Below are 19,557 nucleotides of genomic sequence, written 5' to 3' on the forward strand. Positions count from 1 at the left end.
CCTTCTGCGTCACCCTGACCTGCTCCCTTTACTCGCCCCGCCTCGAACCACCGCGCTTCTGAACGTATAATAATTTATACTAATTTAGGTATTTATATTAATGTCTACTTCCTCCTCTAGACTACATGCTCATTGTGGGCAGGGACCATGTCTACCAACTCTGTTTAATTGTACTCTCCCAAACACTTAATACAGTGCTCTGCACTCAGTAAGCGCTCAATAAGTGTGATTGATTACTGTAAAAATTTGGGAAAGGAACTATATTATTGCCCCGATTCGCATCTGTGACGTTAAAGTCGCCTGTCAGAGACGACCGATAAGCTTCCGCTTATCAGGGACTTTGAGACAGAGAACCTGGGCAAACGAATTGATTCAAAGTGCTAGGGGTTGATGCACCCCCATTCTCTTGTCCCTGCTTATCGCACAGGGCCACCACCGGGTAATAATAATAATAATAATGTTGGTATTTGTTAAGCGCTTACTATGTGCAGAGCACTGTTCTAAGCGCTGGGGTAAACACAGGGGAATCAGGTTGTCCCACGTGGGGCTCACAGTCTTAATCCCCATTTTACAGATGAGGGAACTGAGAGAAGTGAAGTGACTTGCCCACAGTGACACAGCTGACAAGTGGCAGAGCTGGGATTCGAACTCATGAGCCCTGATTCCCAAGCCCGTGCTCTTTCCACTGCGCCACGCTGCTTCTAGTAGATGAACGCGGTTGCAATACTGTGAAGTCCACACAAGGATTTAATGTGCACCCAAATGACTGCGGGACAGTGCCGCTGCTATGACATAAAATGACAGATCAGGAGGCGGTTTCGAAGTTGATGATTTGGTAGCTGCTGGGATTTCCCCTGCCCACATTAGCCAGCTATTTTCAGGATTCTCGCTTAGCTTGGCCACCGTACCAGTTGCCCTTCATCACCCACCCCCCTCCCCCAAGACCGTTCGGGTGGTTTCCCAATCAAGACCGATCTGTAAATAAAAGGCATCGCTTTACCTTTTTTTTTAAAAAAAAAATAACTTTCACAGTTCAAAGTTTATAGACCAGAGAAGACAGTTAAAGTCTAAGAAAAAGAACAAGTTTATCCGGGAAGATTCTTTTCTTAACTCGAATGAAATGCAAAAGCATCTGTGGCGAAAGAGCCAGATGTGTCAAAATCCAGATGATTAAAGGATCCTGGCTTGATAAATGACCTTGTGACTCCAGCAATTAAAAGCCCAAATCAAAATACCATTTGAGCACATCATTCTAACTAATGAAGAGAATAATCCCAATCAATTCCTCAGTCAGGTGGGTTTAGAGGAAAGCGCCTCGCCATAAAAAGTAACCCTCAAAATGACTTATTGGATCAGAAGTGAGACGATCAAAAAGAAGCAGAGAATGGGAAGCCTGGTCTTCGGACCCCCAAACCTGATTACGAAGAGAAGCTGTTGAAAAGTCTCTCTCTCCTGGACGGTTTATCGATGCCCCATTTATGTTTTAGGATCTGGCTCTGAAAAGAAAAGGGGAAAGCGAAGGCGACTACTACGTGGTCCGCTTCCACCTTCAAGGGTGTCCCAAGTCACAACTCCAATCTGTATCTATATCTAATCTATACCTGAAGCAGCATGGCCTAGTAGAGAGACCCCAGGCCTGAGAGTCAGAAGGCCATGGGTTCTAATTCTGAATCTGCCGCTCGTCTGCAGTGTGACCGCGGGCCAGTCACATCACTTCTCTGTGCCTCAATTAACTCATCTGCAAAATGGGGAGAGGGACCGTGTCCAATCCAATTTACTTGTTTATTTACCCCAGTGCTCAGAACTGTGCCTGGCACAAATACCATAATTTTGAGAAGTAGCGTGACTTAGTGGAAAGAGCACGGTTGGGGGAGTCAGAGGATGTGGGTTCTAATTCTGGCTCCGCCACCTGTCTGCTGTGTGACCTTGGGCAAGACACTTAACTTTTCTCTGCCTCAGTTACCTCATCTGGAAAATGGGGATGAAGACTGTGAGCCCCACGGGGGACAACCCGATTACCTTGTATCTACCTCAGCGATTAGAACAGTGCTTGGCACCTAGTAAGCACTTAACATATACTATTATTATTATTATCTCACACCAGCTGTTTTCAGATTCCTGCTGAGTCTGCCTACCGTACAGGAAGCCCCAGGAGGCTCCTTGGTCAGAAACCTTCACTTCTGACTGCATCACCCCAGCAGTCATTCCCCAGAGTCTCCCTTCTTCACCCCGCAGTGAGCGGGGGTTGGACATGGAAGGAGGAGAAACAAACCACATACATTCAGGTTTTAATGTTCATCAAGCTCTCCTCCAATGATCAAATCCTAGCTCACCTTAATGTGCCAGCCCTTGGTCCCTTCCTAGCTACTAAACTCCCTCTACCTTCACCTGTAATAAGGCGGAAAAATCAGACATTTAAATTTCTAGACGACTCAAGATCCAGAAAGAGAGCATCATCATAGAAGGCAAGAGGTGTCTTTTCCGGACAAAAGAACTGGATTTGCAGCATTTAATGTACAAATGAATTAGCAAGTGCCATTCCTGGTATGCGCCGAGGAATCTTTAAGGGGAACAGTTTAAGGAGGCTATAAAGTAACAGATTACCTTAAAGATTGCTTTAATGAAAAAACTTCTCTTGATTAAACTTTCACGTATCATGGGAGGAATGGAAAATCCTTTGAACATGAGTCTGTCAATTTAGGAGAAATGACTTCAACTTTAAAGTCATTCTAAACTCCCACCTAAATCACTCCATCAATCTATATGCATTGAGCACTTAATCTGTGCAGAGCACTGAACTAAGCACTTAGAAGAGTACGGTGTAATAGAGTTGCCGGACACAATCTCTGCCTACAGAGAACTTACCCTATAGACGGGAAGACAAACCTTAAACTACAGATAGGGGAAACGGTCGAATTTAAGGATATGTACATAAGTGCTATGGGGTTGGGAACGGGTGAGTATCCAAGTGCTTAAGGAGTACAGACCTAAGCGCACAGGAGACACAGAAGGTAGTTGCGAATAGGGTGGGGAAATGATGGGCTAATCATCTTGGAAGAGATACAATCTTTAAACTTCATCCAGGAAGCTTTCCCCCATTAATTCCCCACAACATAAGTCATTTCAAAGCAACAGCCATCCTTAGCAATTACTGTGGATCTAAATTTTCCCCTGGGATATTTCTCTGTATCTTTCAGTGGCTCTTCCAATCCCAGCCAAGGCCACACATGTGGCCTAGGACTGTGTCCCGAGCTGGAGCAGGTGTCCTCTTTGGTCCACCCTGGTCTCTCAGGGCAATGTCAAGTAGGGGAGCGGAACAAAGCAGAAGAGGTGACAACAAGGGCAGAATCACTCACGTGGTCATCCGTGATCCTAGCCGCGCACCTGCCCCCCACACACCCCAACAACTCTCACCCAGGCAGCATTACGCGAGCCGCGACACTCGTTCCGAACCCCTCCGCGAGCTTACGATCCCTATTCTGCAGAAAAAGATAGGGTTTACTTTTTCTAAAGAACTCCCATCGAAGTTACCAGTGGTATGTGGGATGGTTTTGTGTTGCATTGGAAAATAGAATCTGGCTTTTTTTTAAATGTGTGTAATAAAGGAAAGGTGACACTCCATGCAAATTGACATCCGTTAAAAAATGACAGATTTTTCAATCTAGCACTTTGGCCAGGCCGACTGGCTTGGCCACTTGGCTTCAAGTACTGGACTTGGACAGTAGGAAGGAAAGATTTCCACTAAAATGGAAACAACAGGACAACCAAGAGCAGTGCACATATGGAGAGCAGTTCTGCCGAGCCTGAGTCTTTGTTATTTTCCGCATCAGTGCTATCTTCATTTCACAATTTTGAATGTAATCATTAAAATGATTTATTATCAAGTAATCATGGGTATTTTGTGCATATGCTTTGCCTTGTTTGCTGGCAACTGAGATCCATCCAGTCATCAACAGCGGCCAATTTTTAAAGTGACCTAACAATTTAAGTATCAAAGAGTTAACGCCAAATGTATCTCTGTGTTAGTTTTTCCCGGAAACCATGAGGATGAGTGTTAAAAAAAAAAGCTGATCAAAGTATTTACGATTCTTTAAAGATAATTTAACTTTGTAACCTGAGAGGGAAAAATAAAAGTATACCTAGTTCTGCCAGAACACCTGTTGTCGCTACACCTTTTGGTTAGAAAGTTGTCAGGAAATTAAGGAACAATAATCAGACAACTCAAGATGGCAGACATCATGAGTGAGTCTGGCAGTGTTAGCCACCGTGAATCCTTCACTACAAGTTTTGCTTAACAGAGGGTTTGGTGAGAAAGCAACCCTCGTGGTTTACGACTTAACTGGCCGGAAAAAAAATAAGTATTTTCAGCCTGATACCAATTGGAAAGTTCTCGTATAACTCTTCTGATGATAACTGTGCATTTGTCAAGCGCTTACCTCGTGTCAACACTGTATTATCCTCTAAGGTGGTTACAATACAATCAGACATAGTGCCTTTCCCATATGGGGGTCACAGTCTAATGAGGAGGAAGAACAGGTATTTAATCCCCATTTTAAAGATGATGAAACTGAGGCAGGAGCCTCATGTGGGACAGGAACTGCGTCTAACCTGATTACCTTGTATCTACTCCAGTACTTAGAACAGTGCTTGGCACATAGTAAGTGCTTAAAAAATACCACAGTTATTATTATTATTAATAAATTTTTTCCAAGTTAATTCAGTCAGTAGCAGAATTAAAACTAAGGTTCGGTGCTCTTTCATCCAAGCGTAGCGGTCCTCTGTCTAATATGATTCCTTGGCAGGTGATAGAAAAGGCAAAAAATAAAATGTGAATAACTTACCTTTATTGTTAATAATGATACTTGATTTTTAGAATTTGAGCAAATCTACTTTTCTCTTATAATTACCTTTTATAAATTAATTTTTACTACCATAGGCTATTAGCACATAGTTTAATCTTAGCAACATTTCTGCATTAAATTAATTCATCTGGTAATGTGGCTGCTGTACATTATGCTATTAAAGGAATGAGCCAAATTTAGAAGTTCAGTGGCGAGATTTATGGAACAGTAATTCTGTTCATTTGAGTCATTAGGAATAATTTAAAAAAGCCCCCAGTTCTTCCACAATATGTGTTCTCCCTACACGTTTCGGGATAGAGGACATTGTTAGGGAAATAAGGAATGTGTTTTCAAAAGCTCCCATCTATCTTAGAGTATTACGGGCACCCTCTATCAGTCAATCAATCATATTTACTGAGCGCTCACTGTGTGCAGAGCACTGTATTAAGTGCTTGGGAGAGGACAACATAACGGAGTTGGTAGACACATTCCCTGCCCACAATGAGCTTACAGTCTACAGGAGGAGACAGACAGTAATGTAAATAAATAAATTAAAGATATATGTACCTAAGGGGTGTGGGGCTGAGGGAGGGGTGAATAAAGGGAGTAAATCAGGGTGATGCAGAAAGGAGCGGGAAAAGAGAAAATGAGGGCTTAGTCAGGATAGGCCTCTTGGTGGCAAAGTGCCTTTACTAAGGTTTTGAAGGTGGGGAGAGTCATTGCTTAAAAACCTAAGTGCTAAAATCTAGGCATTTTAGGACCTGCTCCAGGCCTTTTTTCTGCACAATGAAGAGGGGAATGGAGTGCCAAGAGATTGTGGAGGGACCCCTCACACAAAGACTGGGCCCCCTAAAATCCACTGGGTCCTAGCAGGTGGAGTTGGTTTGGCTTGGGGTGGCCAAGTGTGAGCATGTGCTTCTTACTATGCCCTATGGAACACTTTTATTAAAACATTCATTTAAAGCCTATGTACGCAGACATATTTCCTCATGCGAAAGTCTCGAGGGATCGTCCCAGACCGCCATCCTCAGTCCGGTTAGCACTTCGGTTTTAACAACTTCTCTAGAGTCTGGTAGACCGATAAAAGGGATTTAAAATTACAGTGTCGTCAGGAAACCTTTATCTCAGGTAGACACGCTAATCTCTCGAAACGGCACATATGAAGACCACGTGGTCCCTTTAAATAAAGATGGGCTAAAGAACGAAGCCACGTTTGGATTCGGGAACCAGCTATAGCCTAAAAGCTACCACTCGGTCACATTCTCCTGTGCTGTCATGTACGTTCTCCTGTCCTGGTTCATCCTGTTTGGACCCATTTCACTTTACTGTATAAGCGCAGTTCACAAAACTGAGGCAAGTTCACAACATTAACGGCATACGCATCTTTCGAACGTGTGATCCTAAGGGCTTACTCCTCTACAGGGCTATACTTTTGTATAACTCTTAGGATCTGTACTCAGTTCGTGTTCAAAAGACATTAGTGAAAATGTACTACTTTGATCGCCGATATATCATCCCCAATCACTTATTAGCTAATGACCTAACTTTTTTAGTGGGGAGCCAAATGAAAATTGAAGTCCTGAACATCACGATTCTTTCATTGTATAGTGAGGTTGGTATGAGCTCATTCAACCTGGCAAAAAATCTGCAAGTCTGTAGGTCTGACTTTTTCATGACTGAGTGATCTAAAGGCTATCGGGTACCGCTTATATTTTGAAAGGACTGCTCGTCTCCCTTTTCATCATTCTGGAAACAAATCACTTCCTCTGACAACGTCTGAGAAGGCTGTGCAGACATTGCAATGATAATTTACATAACACTCAAGCACTTCCTCTGTGCCAAGCACTGCTCTAAGTGCTGGGGTAGATTAAAAAGTCAATCAGGTTGGACACAGTCCCCGTCCCACATGGGACTCACAGTCTACGTAATTGCAGACTTGCTCTGTGACTTAGGGAAAGCCATTTCACCTCTCTGTGTCTCTGTGTCTTGTTTTCCCCATGCTCAAAATGGGAATCTCACTCTTGACTTCCCCTCCTTCACCAACCGTGAGCCCTGTGTGGAACAGACCCAGTTATATTGTATCTGCCCGTGTCCAGAACGGTGCTTTGCCCATAGGAGATGCTTAACAGATACCAAAATGGCCATCGGAGGGTTATTATTATTCCGTCTATTAACTGAGTGCCCAACATCATGATGTTCTAGGACTTCTTTACTCAGAGGACCTGTGAGTAATCCTGGATCCGCTATGACGAAGAATTTACGGCGTTACTCTCACAGGGCTAAATCCGCCCGTGGCATAGGCTCTCAGGCCTGGAGAGAGCTACAGTTGATATCCCCAAGAGCCGGATCTCATATCAATCAACCCTGCTATACTGTACTCTCCCAAGTGTTTAGTAAAGCGCTCTGCCCGCAGTAATTGTTCAATAAATACCTCTGATTGACTGATCTGCCTCCAGAGTCACAGGTTCCCTCCTCCTGCTCTAAGCCTTATATCAGAGGTTCCACGATGAGTAAAGGGCAATAATACTCATTCCAAAGTTGTTAGTTAGGAAAGGTTATTGGTGTTGAAAGCATGTGCTTCATTTAAAATGGAATTAAATCTGCAAAGATACTGATCAAAGAGTTTAATGTATATTGCGGCGATTCAGAACTACTTTAGAGTGACATAAGAGCTTGTTTGATCAACTTGAGGTGACACAACACCTATCCTTAAAGGAGTTGGTATTTTACAATGTTACTTTAATACATTACATTTTAGTCACAAAATGTACTTCCTGCCCACAGCACTTTTTGTAACTCATTAATATATTCCAAAATAGATGTACTGTCTTTCACCTCACATAATTTATGCTTCTACTTATTTTTCTTTTCCCCGTCTATGGATCTTTCTTTCTGTGGAAAGAAAACACATTGTCTTCGATGCAATTAATCAAGAATAAATGATGAACAAACTGAAAAACTATTGTAGTAAAAAAAATTAACAAATTCGTAAATGAGTGAAGCCAGCTAACGAGTCCCATTCATGTTAAGGGCAATTGATATTTTTCTTAATTTCTTAAACCTCTTAACTGAGGTTTAAACTACTGTGCTACCTTAGAGTTCTGTCATCTTGAAGCCCATCAGGGCAATTAGATTGGCAGCGATCTGCTGTGTGCCTCAAGGCAACCTCAAATATTTCAAGGTTCATTAGGTGAGAAATTTAAACCAGTTACAGAAAGCACAGCCGCGTGTAGAGACATTACCTTATTTTATTATCTTTTAGAATTAAATTTGGATTAGGCAAAATCAAACCAAATGATGGGTTCCAATTCTGCCCTGGGATATATGTACGTATCATATGCATATCTGGGCTCCAGGTTTTCCTCTGCTGAACTTTTATTAGATAAAACCAACGGGTGACCGCCTCTCGAACGCTCAAGTTAAAAATGACGCAGTAAGGCCTGGAGAGATAGCGTGTTACCTTAACCATCTGTCGGAAGTATTTTCTTCCCAAGTACCCTCTCCACCATTTCTGTACAACCGTCATCTTTTGATGTAAGTACCTGCAATAGATATACATCGCTTAGGTGTCGACTGAATTAAGACAACACTATGAAAATTCCCAAGTTCTCAAACAGAAATCCTAGACATAACATGGTGAGTTTTAAGGAAGGCAATGTTCTTTATTTCTGGGATGCTCTTGATTTGCACTTCCCAAAGGGAAAAGGATGAACTAGATGATTTAGGTTTCTTCCTGCCTCAGTATTCTAGAAATAGCCTTCGTGTTCAGGTATACATCTGATCCCGATTACTCTTTATAGAACAAAAGTCCTACCAGAAGTTAGGTTACATTAATTACCTTAGGTTGCATCAGTGAAGCAGCGTAGCCTACTGGAAATAGCACAGCCCTGGGAGACAGAGGGCCTGGCTTCTAATCCCGACTCTGCCATGGGTCTGCTGTGTGACCTTGGGCAAGTTACTTAAGTTCTCTGTGCCTCAGTTCCCTCATCTGTAAAATGGGGATTAAGAGGGCGAGCCCCACGCGGGGCAGGGACTGTGTCCGACCTGATGAACTTATTTCTATCCCAGTGCTTAAGACAGTGCTTGACACAGAGTAAGCACTTAAGTACTACAATCAGTAATAATATGACTGTGAGTAAAACAGCTCAGCTCTGCAGGTCCAATGCTCGGACGTCCTTGGTTCACGTGGCCAGCCAGAGGGCGTGAAGGTGCCGGGACTAGATGTGCTTAGTACAGTGTATTGCACCAAGTGGGCCCTCCAAAAATACCATTCCTCTCCGCTTAGGGGACTGAGGCACCCCCGACGCTCAGAGACTGGGTCCCACTGTTATCCAGAGGGAAGGTGAAAATCCAGGCTTGCCTCGGGCCTTCGGGAGCCGAGACCCAGGGAGGTCTGCAGCTAATACGGACGGGAGAAGCCGGGGATGCGGTGACTCCGGCACGAGGCTGAGGCAGAGCAAAGGAACAGCCCGAGCTCCAGCGGCCCACCATGTCCCACGCGTCTACGTAGGGCAGCAAGGATTGGGACTGCCCAGTGGTATTTATTGAGCGCTTCTATGGGCAAAGCACCCTACTAAGCTCTTGGAAGGGTACATACAGTAAGCGCTTAATAAATACGACTGAATGAATGAATGCGAGACAAAAGAATTAACAGCCACGTTTCCTGCCCACAACAAGTTTACCGGGCCACGTAAATTAGCCACAGCAGCCTGCACAACAACAACAACAACAAGAAAAACAAGTTTGGGGGGATAATGGCTCTTCTGAAGTTGGGCACTCCTGGTGGGGAGGAGATCCTTTTCCCCAGAATATACACCCAGTGGTCATTAGGCTAATTTTATGTAGGCTAATTTCTCGGTGGGGAACGGGGTGGGAATTGACTAGCTATAGTGGCAACATGCTGGCTCAGGGAAAAGGGTCATTTTTTCCAAATAGCAGAATCTAATCTTGGCCCATTCTAATCCCGAGTCTGCCGCTTGTTGGAAGAGTGACCTCGGTCAAGTCATTTGACTTCTCTACGCCTCAGTCTCCTCATCTGTAAAATGGAGATTAAAGACCCGTTATCCCTCACAGTGTGAGCCCCTTGTGGGGACAGGGACTGTGTTGGATCTTCTATTTTCCCTAGGGCTTACTGCAGTCTTTAGCACAGAGTAAGCACTTAAATACTACAATTATTATGATTTCGTTCTTACAGCAAAAAAACCTCATTCAGAAGGGGGCTTTTTTTGTTAAGGGCTTACTACACGCCAGGCCCTGTTCTAAACTTTGAGGTAGAAATGAGATAATCAGGTTGGACACAGTCCCTGTCCCACATGGGGCTCACAATCCTAATACCCATTTACAGATGAGAAAACCGAGGCAAAGAGAAGTTAAGTGACTTTCCCAAGGTCACACAGCAGACAAGTGGCAGAGCCCAAATTAGAATCCAGGACCTCTGACTTCCATATCCTAGAGTGCTCTTTCCAGCAAGCCACACTGCTTCCCATCAAAGTAATCTTTAAATGACAATATACGTGATTGCTAATGAAACCAATATCAGAACTGTTGAAAATTCTGAAGAAACGTACTTTTTGTCAAATATTGCGATTTCAGAGACAAAAATAAGAGAGTACCTGATATATGCCCTCACTCGACATCCTCGAAACCAACTCTGGATCAAAACCGCAGCTTTATGATCTCCTTTCCTATATTCATCTGCGGTCCTAAAATTTAAAAAAGCTGTTAAATGTCAGCCTTAATTTCAGTTTTATAAAAAGAGGTAAGTCCATCCTTCTTCTATGAACAGAATTCCAATTCAAATGTAATTTTAAATAAAATTAAAATACTGCAAGTAAAATCTGATTTTTAAAAGTAAAACTTTCTCTAAAAGATCATTTAGTAACAACAGCTTTACATTTGCATGTTTAAAATTACTTATTTTGCAACTGAATAATTTCAAGTACAGTTATATTTATTATGGAATTAAAGAAAACGTCTTACTTTGTCATTATTTGGGGATGATATATATGTATTTATATTTATAGATATTATATATACATATATATCTATATTATATATATCTATATTATATATGTACATATATATATGCCATTAGGGAAAGGGGTTCTTTTTTAAAAAAAATCATAACATACAACAAACTTTACAGGAATTTTGACATATTTCACTCTACTCATCAGCTATTTTTCTTAAATAAGTTTCTGCTTTATATTTTCCCTAGCATAACGGTAAGATAGTAGCATGGTTGCATTAGCCAAAAGTCAAAATGATTTCATTTTTACTATGACAAAATGTAAAGTATCCATAAGAGAAAATAACTAAAGAAGAGGGAGAGGGATGGACTGAGAAATTAATCTAATTAAGCCGATATGAATGGCTACTGGAAATCACTGAATTATTGCAAAAAAGCTGAATGCTACTACCTTCCATGACTCTTGTATGTTCTTCAGCTCCACTCATCAACATGGCAGCCTTTTAAAAAAAATTTTTCTAATGGTATTTGTTAAGCACTTGCTATGTGTCAACCACTGCGCTAAGCACTGGAGTAAGTACAAGCTAATTAGGTCAAACATACTCCCTGCTCCACATGAGCCTCACAGTCTAAATAGGAGGGAGAACAGGTATTTAATCCCCATTTTAAAGTTGAGGAAATTGAGGCATAGAGAAGTTAAGTGACTTGCCCAAGGTCACACAGCAAGCAATTGGCAAAGCCAAGATTAGAACTCAGGTCCTCTGACTCCAGATCCATGCTCTTTCCACTAGGGCAGGGATTGTCTCTCTTTATTGCTGAATTGTACTTTCCCAGCGCTCCGCACGCAGTAAGTACTCAATAAATAGGGTTGAATGAATGAATGAATAAAATCATTCACAAATAGGGTGAGCAAGAGAAAGAACAAGGATAACAGATAATGTCTATCTGTAAACATGCACCACTCTTTTGGGTATATTTGGCAATGTAAGCTCTAGCGGGCAAGAATGTGTCTCGTGCCTTTTTCAGTGCTCTAAATGCCACTGAAGAAAATGGTGGGGATGATGATAGAGGGCTCTAAACATCCTAATTTAAAAGGAAACACAAAAAACAAATTAGTAGGGAAATTTCCACTCTGTACAATGGTTGTTATTTCTGCGCTGACATTAAATTTTACGCATATTTTATCATTTTTCTATTGCTGGAAAAGGGACATTCTTGGGCTACCACGAGGATATAGAACATCTGCGCTAATGTCGTGGACTTCCAGCCACTTTACGCTTTAAGTGAAAAATGTGGGGAACGCTTTATTTTAGTAGTATATTAATTAGTGCTGAGTTACAGTGGAAATCCTGTAGCGGGGCATTAAATATGACGTCTACATGAATGCCAAATAAATTCATTATGATCAGTATTATCACAATGAATACTTAATGAATTAAAAATGATGGAAGACCGAAAGCACTACTAGTTTGTTATAAAATATAAAAACAGCTCTGGGAGATCCCACCAACTCAATGGCAATTATGCACACATAAACACATACCACATGAGAAGCAGCGTGGCTCAGTGGAGAGAGCCCGGGCTTGGGAGTCAGAGATCATGGGTTCGAATCCCGGCTCCGCCACTTGTCAGCTGGGTGACTGTGGGCAAGTCACTTTAGTTCTCTGGGCCTCAGTTACCTCATCTGTAAAATGGGGATTAAGACCGTGATCCCCACGTGGGACAACCTGATTCCCCTGTGTCTACCCCAGCGCTTCGAACAGTGCACATAGTAAGCGCTTAACAAATACCAACATTATTAACTCTCAGATCATTTGAAAACTAAATTGTAAGAAACAGCACCTCACTTTATCTTCGCTAAAACTAGGAAGCTGAAGAGTTATTTTTTTCGATTACCCCTCTCAATCCTTTAATGCCTATGAAATCCTCCACTTTTGAACCTTAATAAATTGTTCTAGATTCTGCTGGTCATTTAATTTTGGAATGGGGAATTTTTAGGATGAAATGATTCAGTACTTTAAATCCAGGAACAAAATAACTGAAATTTGTCATTTGGAAGCCAGCCCAGTGATTAGACTGTACCGTAAAGAAGCAAGATTTTAAGGTTCTAAATCAAACCCCCAGCTTCGAGGCCTTGTCTTCGATTTACTATCTGGTGTCTGGCCAAGGTTAAATTGAACTGCTATTTGAAGATTACAGACAGTGATAAGGAAAGAACCAAACCAAATATAACTTCAGTATCAAAACTTGAGTCACGTAAGAGTTTCGATATACCGTAATTTCTGCTGTACTACATTTTCATTATCGGATGGAGGACTCTAGCCACAGTCACATTACGGGGGCGGGGAATTGGTGCTGACAACCCTATTGTCGGTCCTTCCTTAGCGGGGCGGAGAGAATCGGTGGCATTATTTAAAATTCATTGTTTCTTAAAACTGGTTTTAAGCAGTGCCAATCGGATCTCATGAGTTATCAAGGGTGACTGGACAGTATCAGAGAAGCGTGAAAGAAACGGCTGAAAGATAAACAGAAATGTCGGAGTTTACCTCAGTTTTCCCGTAATGTATGTAATGTAAAGAAGCTTGATCTACTTCCTCAAACTTGAATTTTCCCAGTTCCAAAAAAGCCATGTACTATTTCAATGGCTTTTGAGCCATGTTTCCCCTACTTCTTATTTGCTGTTGTAACAATTGTAGACATTACACCCTTTAGGGATAACATGGGGGTTTGCATCAATAATAATAATAATCATGAGGGCATCTGTTAAGCGCTTACTATGCGCGAAGCACTGTTTTAAGCGCTGGATGCCTCTACCGAGTGCTAAGGGAAATGCCTGTATTCAAGAGAAGCATCGTGGCTCAGTGAAAAGAGCCCGGGCTTGGGAGTCAGAGGTCATGGGTTCGAATCCCGCCTCTGCCACTTGTCAGCCGTGTGACTGCGGGCAAGTCACTTTGCTTCTCTGGGCCTCATTTACCTCATGTGTAAAATGGGGATTAACTGTGAGCCTCACGTGGGACAACCTGATTACCCTGTATCTACCCCAGTGCTTAGAACAGTGCTCTGCATATAGTAAGCGCTTAATAAATACCAACATTATTATTATTAAAAGTAACCCATACTGCAGATCAGAATTACTCTCTTAGACAAAATGGCAGCAGGCTGAAGTGATCACCTCCCCTAAATTGAGGTGTGGGGGCAAAACCATTTTCTCCCCCCCCCAATCCCCTGATTTGGGGTGGGAGGGGAGGAGAAGAGGGAATGACAGGGAAGAGAGCTGACCTCAGGGACGCAGGACAGTGCTGCTGTCCATTCCGCTGGCAAAGTTCGGAGAAGTCATGAATTCGAGAGCTTCGAAGAGTGACCTTTTGTCCAGTTGTTGTGGAATTTGGGGAAACCCAATTCCCCGTTCCCCCTGACCTCACCAGTTCTTTCCTCAGTGGTTGTAGGAATCGAAGCAGTGTGGCTTAGTGGAAGGAGCACGGACCCGGGAGTCAGAGGATGTGGATTCTAATCCCGGCTCCGCCACTTGTCTCCTGAGTGACCGGGGGCAAGTCACTTCACTTCTCTGTGCCTCAGTTACCTCATCTGTAAAATGGGGATTAAAACCGTTTGTCCCATAGGCGACAACCTGCTTGCCTTGTATCTACCCCAGTGCTTAGAACAGCCCTTGGCACAGCGTAAGCGCTTAACGCATATCATAGTTATTATTCTTATTAGGAATCTCTCTGAATTTTTAAAGTCTCTGCACCTGGGTGGGTCCAGCTTGGGACTCGGAGGCCGCCTGCCCACATCTCTCTTATTTTTCCTCCCCTACCGCCCGGAAGATCGGCCCCAAGGACTCCCCATCAAGTTGTCCCCTTGCTCGGAATGAAAGGTCGGCTCCTCTGCTCCTAACCAGACGAAGCTAAAACACAGCCCCGAACCCAAGGGGTGCTCAGTTATTGCGAATTGTTGAAGATCCTCTCTAGGTGCCTTCTTCCCTCCCCCATGACATTTCTTTACATTTTCTATGTTCTTAGAGTTTTATTGAAGAAAACCTATAATATCAGGAAATTAATTTGTGCATTGTTTTAACCGAAAGCAGATTCTCCTTTGACTCTACTTTTGAACCCATTTCATTTGCATCACTCTTTTGCATCTACGGACTCTGTTATATTGCACTCTCCCAAGCGCTTAGTACGGTGCTCAGCACACAGTAAGTGCTCAATAAATACAAGTGATTGGTTCCTCAAGGTACAAAAACATGGGGTCTGGAGACATGAGGGATATTGGGCCTCCTTCCTCCCAAATCTGTTTTGCAACTTAGCTTTCCATGGATAACTGGAATTATTGGCTTTGGAATTTCAAACTGTTTTGTACTTCGCTGCTCTCGTTCCATCTAGACTGTGAGCCCATTGTGGGCAGGGACTGTCCCTATTTGTTGCTGAATTGTACTTTCCAAACGCTTAGTATAGTGCTCTGCACACAGTAAGCACTCAATAAATACGACCGAGTGAATGAATATGTCTTATTTGGTTGGTGCAGGACAATCTATAATTACCTAGTACTCAGCACCGTGCAATGTACAGAGATGAAAAAGACCTCAGCAGATTATCTGTCTTGCCACCAAACGGTTGAATGACCACCGTCCAACACATCCCTAAAAGTCCATTTTTTGTAAGGACTTTTCGGGATGGAAATTCCACAGCCTCGTTTGTATCCTGTTCCAGTTTTTAATCATCTTTACAGTCAATACATCTTCCTTATTATTTTATTAAATTTCCTCCTAATTAATTTTAAGACTTTACTTTTATCATAAAAATTCTTAGATAATTGGGGGCCACTATCAAGCCATCTCTACTCTTTTCTACGCTAAATAACCTCAATTCTTTTAACCTGTCTACAAAGGGACTATTTTCCATTCCTTTAATGATTTATCTTGCGCGCTTCTGGATTCTCTCCAGCTTCTCTCTATCTGTGAAACGACCCAAACTGGACAAAACACTGAAATACATTTCTGACAAATGGAGAAGGCCATTTCCCAGATTTCACATATCGTGCATAATTAATCTACTTCCATGTTGAGCTTTTAAATTGCAGCACTACATTACTGACTCGTCTTCAGGTTGTGCGCCCCACCTTCGAAGCATTATTAGGGTCACATCTGCTCCAAGAGGCCTTCCCCGGTTAAGCCCTCTTATCCTCGGCTCCCGCTCCCTCTACCTTCTGGATAATCTTTGCTCTTGGATCTGTGACCTCCGAGTATTTTTTATTTGCCCCACCCTCAACCTTACAACACTTGTGTACATATCTTTAATTTACAAATTATAGTTTATATTAATTTCTGTCTCCCCCTCTAGACTGTAAGCTCGCTGTGGGCAGAAATTGTATCTACTAACTCCACTGTGTTCTCTCAAGTGCTCAGTACAGTGCTCTGCACATAGTAAGCACTCAATAAATACCACTGATGATGACGATGATCCGATCTTCACACGTTTTCCTGCAGCTAGCTCGCATTTCCCCATCCTGAATTTACGATGGTGCTTCCTTTGGCCCTGTGGACAATTTCATCGTCTTTCGTTGAACCGTTTCCTAATTTATCGAGCTCGCTTTGACTTCTAGTCCTTCAGTTAGAAGGTTTAGCAAGTCAACCGGCAGACTTTCACAACTAAAAGTCATTCTATGGAACTTCCTCTTTTTCTCCAGAACAGTAGATAAAATAAGGTCCTTAGAGGCAAGAACTAGATCTTGTTCCTACTCGACAGCACTCCACAACAGTTTATACTGGCTGTCCCACTAAAAGAGAGCTTATTTCAACTCCCATCTGCCTAGTAGATTCCAGCTATTCAATCGTATTTATTGAGTGCTTATGATCCGCAGAACATTGTAGTAAGCACTTGGGAGATTACACCATAACAGAGGTGGTAGACGTGCTCCCTGCCTATAAGGAGCTGACACAATTCTTCATTGCAAAACTTTAATAGAGGAACAAAGCCAACAGGTCTCCTTGGAACTGACCAAAAGGCTTGACTGAAATTAATTCATTCATTCAATAGTATTTATTGAGCACTTACTATGTGCAGAGCACGGTAATAAGCGCTTGGAATGTACAAATCGGGAACTGATAGAGACAGTCCCTGCCCTTTGAGGGGCTCAGAGGGCAAGACTGACTTCATTTTTAAAGAGAGGACATCACACAGACAATGTGCCGGTGGTGGGACAGGTTGGTTGCCTATTTCCGATATTAATTTTTCTCCCATTTTTCTGTTCCAACAGACCTCCTGATCACTTCCGAAGTCTAACTTTCAAGAGTCATAAGCCACCCTCGCCTCTTTCCCCTCTACTTTTACCCCTAGGCCATTTGGCTTATTAAAATGGAGTTTGAACTTATCGAACTCTGCGGGGACAGAAATGATTTTTCTGGGGTGAATTTCGGTTGGATACGAAGCATTTATACCCCTTTACCTCTACGCTTTATACCCTTTACCTCTAGAAAACTTTACCCTGGTGCAAGTGGGAGGGAAAAAAAAAAACAGTGGGAGGATTTTCTGGGACGTCTGGTTTTCGGACGCGCTTGTGAAAGAATTGGGGCCGCCGGCCGGTGGTGGCTATGAGCAAACGATATTATTTATTGTCTCTTACTGAGCGCTGAGCACAGTGGTAAGCACTTGGTAATCATTACAGTAGAATAAGTAGACCAGTTCCCTGCCCTCAAGGAGCCTGGAATCTAGCGGGGGAAGAAGACGCTAAAACAAATGCAAAGAAAAAGAAGAGTTTAAAAGAGTTGTCCTTCAGTGCTGGGAATACCTAAGTGCTCTGAAGTGGTTCGAATCCCGGCTCTGCCACTCGTCATCTGTGTGACCGTGGGCAAGTCACTTAACTTCTCTGGGCCTCAGTGACCTCATCTGTAAAATGGGGATTAACTGTGAGCCTCACGTGGGACAACCTGATGACCCTGTATCTCCCCAGCGCTTAGAACAGTGCTCTGCACGTAGTAAGCGCTTAACAAATACCAACATTATTATTATTACTCTTTGAGGGGGGAAGAACTTCAGCAAGAGGGAAGTAGATAGGGCTGGGAATCGGAAGGACCTGGGTTCTAATTCCGGCTCCACTGCTTGTCTGCTGTGTGGCTTTGGTCACGTCACTTAACCTTCTCTGTGCCTCAGTTACTGTGACCTTGGGCAAGACACTTAACTCTCTGTGCCTCAGTTATCTCTTCTGTCAAATGGGGATGAAGGCTGTGAGCCCCACGTGGGACAACATGATTACCTTGAATTCACTCATTCAACGGTATTCACTGAGCGCTTACTACGTGCAGAGCACTGTACTACGCGCTTGGAATGTACAATTCGGCAACAGAGACCATCCCTGCCCAGTGACGGGCTCTCGGTCTAAACGGGAGAGACAGCCGGCAAAGCAAAACAGTGCAAAACAAGACAATATCATCAAGATAAGTAGAATCATGGAGATATACACCTCATTAACAAAATAAATCGGGTAATGAATAATATACACAATTATATCTACCCCAGCGCTTACAACAGTGCTCGGCACATAGTAAGCACTTAACAAATACCATCATCATTATTATTATTAAAATGGGGATGAAGACTGGGAGCCCCAGGTGGGACAACCTGATCACCTCGTATCCTCTCCAGCGCTTTGCACACAGTAGGCGCTTAACAAGTGTTATTATTATTAATAAAATGGGGATGAAGACTGGGAGCCCAGGTGGGACAACCTGATCACCTCGTATTCTCTCCAGCGCTTTGCACATAGTAGGCGCTTAACAAGTGCTATTATTAATAAAATGGGGATGATGACTGGGAACCCCATGTGGGACAACCTGATCACCTCGTATCCTCTCCAGCGCTTTGCACATAGTAGGTGCTTAACAAGTGCTATTATTATTAAAATGGGGATGAAGATTGGGAGCCCCAGGTGGGACAACCTGATCACCTCGTATTCTCTCCAGCGCTTTGCACATAGTAGGCGCTTAACAAGTGCTATTATTAATAAAATGGGGATGATGACTGGGAGCCCCAGGTGGGACAACCTGATCACCTCGTATCCTCTCCAGCGCTTTGCACATAGTAGGTGCTTAACAAGTGCTATTATTATTAAAATGGGGATGAAGATTGGGAGCCCCAGGTGGGACAACCTGATCACCTCGTATCCTCTCCAGCGCTTTGCACACAGTAGGTGCTTAACAAGTGTAATTATTATTATTATTATTTAAATGGGGATGAAGACTGGGAGCCCCAGGTGGGACAACCTGATCACCTCAGTAGGCGCTTAACAAGTGTTATTATTATTATTTAAATGGGGATGAAGACTGGGAGCCCCAGGTGGGACAACCTGATCACCTCGTATCCTCTCCAGCGCTTTGCACATAGTAAGGGCTTAACAAGTATTATTATTATTATTGAAATGGGGATGAAGATTGGGAGCCCCAGGGGGGACAAGCCGATGGCCTCGTCCCTGCCCCAGGGCTCAGTGCTGGGCAGAGAGGACTGGCTTAGCACAAACCCTCCTTATCGTTATCACAACAGACATGGGAAGAGCCGGACAAATGCCACGAAAAGAAAAGAGAAAGAAAAAAGAAAAGCAAAGAAGAAGGTTGGGCGGGCGGAAGGTTACCTGTTGATGAGATAATACTGCGGGGCCAGAGAGGGGAGGCGAGCGCGCAGGCGGAGGAGGGCGGCCATGGCTCCGGAGGCCCCGCCCCCCGCCGCTGTTAGCCGCGGTCCCCATGGCGACCGGACC

The 19,557-nt window shown here is 43.2% G+C and overlaps 1 protein-coding gene across 3 annotated transcripts in view; it reads right to left on the reverse strand.

Annotated features, from left to right (window-relative positions):
- SPATA17 (spermatogenesis associated 17) overlaps positions 1–19,538 on the reverse strand; it is a 108,851-nt gene extending 89,313 nt beyond the window's left edge. For 2 of the 3 annotated variants that reach the window (XM_029047406.2, XM_029047405.2), the window contains exons 1-3: positions 19,432–19,538; positions 10,454–10,543; positions 8,302–8,383 (exon numbers count right to left, since the gene is read on the reverse strand). In XM_029047406.2, coding sequence (XP_028903239.1) covers positions 8,302–8,383; positions 10,454–10,543; positions 19,432–19,499 — 240 coding nt within the window. In that variant the 5' untranslated portion in view covers positions 19,500–19,538. Of the gene's footprint in view, positions 1–8,301; positions 8,384–10,453; positions 10,544–11,260; positions 11,310–19,431 lie in introns of all 3 variants that reach the window. The other variant, XM_029047408.2, reaches the window with a different exon arrangement.
- Between the last annotated feature and the right edge of the window lie 19 nt (positions 19,539–19,557).

The sequence above is a fragment of the Ornithorhynchus anatinus genome, chromosome 19, assembly GCF_004115215.2.
Source record: "Ornithorhynchus anatinus isolate Pmale09 chromosome 19, mOrnAna1.pri.v4, whole genome shotgun sequence".
Lineage (NCBI taxonomy): Eukaryota > Metazoa > Chordata > Mammalia > Monotremata > Ornithorhynchidae > Ornithorhynchus > Ornithorhynchus anatinus.